Source organism: Terrapene carolina, unplaced genomic scaffold (assembly GCF_002925995.2).
Source record: "Terrapene carolina triunguis isolate 2854851 unplaced genomic scaffold, T_m_triunguis-2.0 Scaffold195, whole genome shotgun sequence".
NCBI lineage: Eukaryota > Metazoa > Chordata > Testudines > Emydidae > Terrapene > Terrapene triunguis.
Window position 1 is genome coordinate 1,783,878 of NW_020664546.1, and position 5,671 is coordinate 1,789,548.

Below are 5,671 nucleotides of genomic sequence, written 5' to 3' on the forward strand. Positions count from 1 at the left end.
GCTGGTGAGTATTTGCTTCAGGTTGGGGGGCTGTCTGTAAGCGAGGACTGGCCTGTCTCCCAAGGTCTGTGAGAGTGAGGGATTGTCCTTCAGGATAGGTTGTAGATCCTTGATGATGCGCTGGAGGGCGATCAGCCGGTCCCATGGATTCGGCGGCGGGTAGGCAGAAGCCGCGGGACCGGCGGACCTCCCGCAGGCATGCTGCCAAAGGCAGCAAAAAGGTAGAGCTGCCCCTGGCTGGAGAGGTTTTAGTGGGGGCTGTAGGTGACATCTAGTGGCATTCTGTTACTTTCTTTGTTGAGCCTGTCTTGTAATAGGTGACTTCAGGGTACCCTTCTGGCTCTGTCAATCTGTTTCTTCACTTCACCAGGTGGGTATTGTAGTTTCCCTGCTATCCCTTCCCTGGATTTTAGCCCCTTCTTTTCACCTACCCCCCTCCTATCTTCCTCTTTTCTGAATGTAAACTTGGCTCATAGGGCTTGGCTGTATTTCTTCTGAGTCCCCTGTGTTCTTTCTTCAACCCCCAGATGGATTCCTGTTTTACAGGTTCATCTAATGACTTCCAGCTCCTTAATTTAATCATCAGCCCTTTCTTATCTTAATCACCCTGCCTCTGTTTGTAAAAAAAACACTGACTCCTTGCCCCAAGGGTACAAGCTGGGAGCAGCACCTCTCCTCTTCAGAGCTCACATTCCACACTAATTCTGTGCAGTTTTCACCTGGGAGCCCATCACCACTATGAAACTCTGCTCCTCCCCCCGCCTAATTAACGCCCTTGACTGGTCCTCATGTTTGTTCTTTGTTACCATAGCCCGGAGGCGCCCCAGGCAGAGCCAGCCACAACCGGAGCAAGGGTCCTCCTGCCCCAGGAGCTTAACAGCCAAGAGTGGGCCTCTCTAGGTGAGAGCAGGGCCTGAGGCTCCCTCATGTGACCCGCTTGGGGCTTTCCCCACCCAGCACTACCTCAGGGGCCGAGCAGCGACCGACCCCGGCTCCCGCTCTCCTTGCGCCGCGACGGCCGAGCCCGCTAGGGCCCAGGATAGGCGGGCGGGCGCCGGATCGGGCGGAACCAGAGACCTTTCTACCGGGCTGGGAAGAAGATCCGGAAATGAATGAGACAGTGCGAGAGCCTCAGGCCTACTCAGCGCGGGGTACGCCGGGAGTTGTAGTCCCCTCACGGCGCGGAGCACGCCGGGAGCCCTTGGCCTCAGGGAGCGGTGCTTCCGCAGTCCCGCCCAGCGCCCAGTCCCTTGCGCATGTGCCTGGGCTGCTGCGGGGGTCTATCCTGTCCGTAGGAGCTGGGCCATGGCAGCAGCCGGCGCCCCGTCGGGCGGAGGGGCTGGGAGCTCCAAGGTGGCGCCCAGCGTGGATTTCGATCACAGCTGCTCCGACAGCGTGGAGTACCTGACCCTCAACTTCGGGCCTTTCGAGACAGTGCATCGGTGGCGCCGCCTGCCGCCCTGTGACGAGTTCGTAGGGGCCAGGTGAGGCGATGAGAAATCGCGCCAGCTTGGGGACGGAATTAAGTGGGTGGCCAAGGTGGGGGTGGGGCTGAGAGTGGGCAGAGCCGAGTGGGCGGGGCAGCGCTAGGGTGGGGCGATGCTGAGTAGGCAGCTCAAGGGGTGGGGAGGGCCTGAGAGGGGGTGGGTCAGGGTGTTGTGTGGGGAGGGGGTGGGTCAGGGTGTTGAGTGGGGTGGGGCTGGAGAGGGGGTGGCACCGAGTGACCGGGTCAGGGTGTGGGGGCGGGGCCAGGACTCCCCTTGCCAGTGTCTGACAGACTCTCTCTCAGGCGCAGCAAACACACCGTGGTTGCCTATCGGGATGCCATCTACGTGTTTGGTGGTGACAATGGGTAAGTGCTACTGCCTTGCCTGGCCCGTGGTGTTGCTAGGCAGCTTCCCTACTAGCCCTGTCTTTTGCTATGCCTGTTAATATTAGGTGTATGTTACATAGCCACCCAGCTTTAGATTTAGCATGCTGTAGTGTGGAGACAACCTATAACTGTATAGCAGGGTGTTGGACTAGATGACCTCCTGAGGTCCCTTCCAACCCTGATATTCTATGATTCTATTGGTTATCAGGGTTTGGCACGTATGAGGTAATTCTAGACCTGTGGCTGCTGTTTGACACTTGCATTACGGCAGTGTACTAGTCAGCTCTTTATAATCACTATCCAGCTAGGGAAGAGCAACCTTTCCATTCAGTTGTAGACAAGCCACTCTTAACCAGTCTTTTGTCACCTCAAGATTAGATTGTTGCAATATAGGCTGCATCTTAAACCAGTCAGATCCTAATGCTTGTGCAGAATGCAGGGACGTGCTTATTGAGCAGGCCACCTCACTAGGAGCATGTGATGCCAGTGCTCTGGGCTCTTCACTGGTTGTCTGCTGGTCTCCTGGTGGAGCTCAAGAGGTGATCATAACTTATAAAGCCTAGGTTAGCCTACCTGAGAGAGTGCCTCTCTCCCTAGGTCATATTGCCTCAGCAGGGGTCTGTGAGCTGGAGTGCTCTCATTATAAAAGAAGGGGCAGTGACAAGTAGGGAATTCTCAGTGAAAAATCTGAGACTCTTGTTTCCCCATGTTGGTCTGAAATAGGCTGAATTTAGTGACCTTTTGAGCACACTGCAAAATCTATTTGCTCTTCAGGGTATTTGGAGAGAGCTGAAGGGTGTTTTCCCTACAGCTATGAAAAGGCAGGAAGGAGTTTCTGTAAATGGCTTGCTGAGTTCCTGTTTAATTGATTATTTAAATATTGCTGAGATGACTTTGTATTATTAATAGTGTGCTAGGGTTTCTAGAGCCTTCGATAGGTAGCTTTTAGTAATTTAAATAGAAATAACTTCATCATATCAGGTGTTAAGAGAAAGCTGGGTAGGGAACATTTGAGGTTTAGGATTTTTTATCTTGTATCTTTGCTGCCATCATCCACTCCTTGGTTCTTTTAGATTTAGAGTTAAAAGGTTTGTCTTTTCTCCCTGGGAACTGGAAATCCAGAGAGACACTCTAGCACAGTGTTTCTCAAATGCGGCCACCAGGGACTTTTCTTGCGGCCGTGGCCACAGCCTCTTGGTCAAAACAGCGGCCCCTCTCCTTCCCTGTTGTTCCTGGATGCACTGCCTTGGTGTTGGCTGCTGGGGCTGCAAGCAGGGGTTGGGCCCTGCCCCTGCTTTGGAGACAGATGGGGCATAACACTGGAGGAGCAGGCAGCTGGTGAGTTCCCCACCTTCCCAGGGGCGGTGGGGCTTAGGCTTTGGGCTTCGCCCCTGGGGTGGTAGACTCCAACTGCAGGGCTTCAGGCTCTGACTACATAGGAGCTGGCCCCGGGTTCTGGCTGTGCAGCTTCGGGCTCCATCCCCCCCAACCCCATCATCCCTGGCTCTTGCTGCCTACCCTGACCCCTCCTCCCCCAATCCATGTCTTAATTTGTCCACAGGCTTGCCAGGGCTGAGTCAGTCTGCTGTGAAAAGTGATACTTGTATGTTTGTTTACTGCTAGCTAATAAGTCTGCCATGAAAAGTGATATTAACAAACATACAAGTATCACTTTTCACAGCAGACTTACTAGCTCGCAATAAATATTTGGACATGTATATGTGTATATTTGTTTTTCCTAAAGCTAATTAAGTATTTTAGGAAAAAGTGTGACAGTGACCACCAGCAAGAGTTGGTGGCCGCACTCTGAAGCCACCAAAAAATTTGTCCTGAGAACCCCTGCTCTAGCATATATTAATTATTATGTAGTGTCACTATGAGAAGCAGCAATCAGGTCTCTAAATAACTTAGTAGCACATATCAGGCTTAGTCTTAGAGTTAGTGAAAATAAATTATCTTATTTCTTCCACGAAGAACAAATATAATCTAACATGGAATTGAAAGTGTTAGAGAAATACATAGAAACTGCTCATCTTACCCTGCCTATGTATGCCTAGCTTGAGCTTCTTCTTTATTACTCCTAGGGGAATTCTGCACCACTGTGCGTGCTCAGAATTCATGTCCCCTGCAGATTTCTTTGTTTCCCCGCAGAATAATTACTTCTGACGGGGAAGCAAAGGGAAGCCATAAGAGCGGTCATGCACCCCTCCTGAACAGCTCAGGCGCATTGTTTTGGGCGCGCAGAGCAGCCGGCGGAGAGGTAAATGACCGGAGGAGTGTGGGGCTGGGAATCCTACCCTGTATCAGGACTTCCTCTTCCTTCACGAGGAGTGGCCAGGGCCAGGTCAGACCCACCCCCAGAAACCTCCCCTGGCTGCCCACCCCCTTCCCTGCTTCCTGCTCCCATCGCTCCTATGCTGCAAGGGTAGGAGCCATTGTATGGGGAGCTGCTCCCCTGTCTGTCTAACCCCCGTTCATCTGCTGCATCTCTGCTGACCATCACCCCCCACACTCAGAACCCCCCATTGAGCCCCTCACACCTGAACCCCCACCTGCTGAGCCTCACCCCCTGAATTCGGAGCCCCCCTCCCGCCGAGTCCTCCCCTGCATCTGGACCTGTGCCAAGCCCTTGCATCTGGACTCCCACCCCTACATCCAGACCACCACCGCTGAGCCTCCCCACTCAAACCCACACCTCAATGAGCCCCATGCATCTGGACCAACCCGATGAGCCCCCCACACCTGGACCTCCACCCCAGTGAGCCCAGCCAGCTGCACCCAGAACCCCCCCAAGCCCCCCCCCCCCGCCCCCCCCCCCCCCCCCCCGTTGAGTCTCCCCCGCTGAGCCTGCCTCTGTGCTGAGCCCCAACCACCTTCACCTGGTCCTCCCTGCAGAGTCCCATTCCCCCTGCATCCAGAACTCCCTCACACCAAGCCACCTGCACCCAGATTGTGCCACACAGAACCCTCTCATCCCACACCTGGATCCCCCCACAGTAAGCCCCTCCACACTTTGATCCTGCTGGGCTGAGCCTGCCTGCCCCACACCTGTATCGGGGGCCAGGGTTGGGCGTGAGTGTGAGAGTCTGTCCCTCTCGCTCGCTATCTTGGTGCATCTGGTGTGGAGGGGCAGGAGCCCGGTGTGTTTGTGGGGCCGGCCTGGCCCTAGTGCTGTATCAGGTTCAGGTGCAGCCTCACTGCTGAAGTCCATGTCCCGGGGTGGGCTGCAGGGTGATCTCCCACCTCTGTGCAGCCAGTGGCCTGTACTGTCCACTGCCATGCTGGAGCCTCCATGTTTGTTTATTGACAAATGAAATATGCAGAATTTTGCAAATTTTAAAAATATTGGGTGCTGAATTTTTACTGCTGTGTTACTGGGCTGGCTTTTGGGAATCCCTCATTTTCTCTGACTCTCTCCCCTCCCAAGCCCACCATGATCTATCTGTGTTGGGAGCTTCTGGGGCTAGGGACACCACCCTGCACTGTCCTGAGGTTCCCTCCTCTAAGATCTACTACCTCCTGACCTTGGATTGGTAGATGCTGCCACCACCCAAGTGCAGAACCCCTTTGAGAGCCCAGGAAGGCGGACTTGGGAATTCCTACCTGTGGGGTACCCTCAAGCCCTTTCAACACCCCCCCCCCCCGGGGAAAGAGCTGAGAAAGAAGGGGGGAAAAAAAGGGAAATCAGCTGTTGCTAATTAAACATGTGCACAAAACTCTTAAAACACAAAAATCCAATTCTGTTCTTAAAAAAGGTAAATTTTATTTAAAAAAAAAAAAAAAAGATAGAAAATACAT

The 5,671-nt window shown here is 53.7% G+C and overlaps 1 protein-coding gene across 5 annotated transcripts in view; it reads left to right on the plus strand.

The window, feature by feature from the left end:
• The first annotated feature begins 1,254 nt into the window (after positions 1-1,254).
• LZTR1 (leucine zipper like transcription regulator 1) overlaps positions 1,255-5,671 on the plus strand; it is a 243,911-nt gene continuing 239,494 nt past the window's right edge. For 4 of the 5 annotated variants that reach the window (XM_026655095.2, XM_026655096.2, XM_026655094.2 and 1 more), the window contains exons 1-2: positions 1,269-1,484; positions 1,790-1,852. In XM_026655095.2, the coding sequence (XP_026510880.1) occupies positions 1,306-1,484; positions 1,790-1,852 (242 nt within the window). In that variant the 5' untranslated portion in view covers positions 1,269-1,305. Of the gene's footprint in view, positions 1,485-1,789; positions 1,853-5,671 lie in introns of all 5 variants that reach the window. The other variant, XM_026655098.2, reaches the window with a different exon arrangement.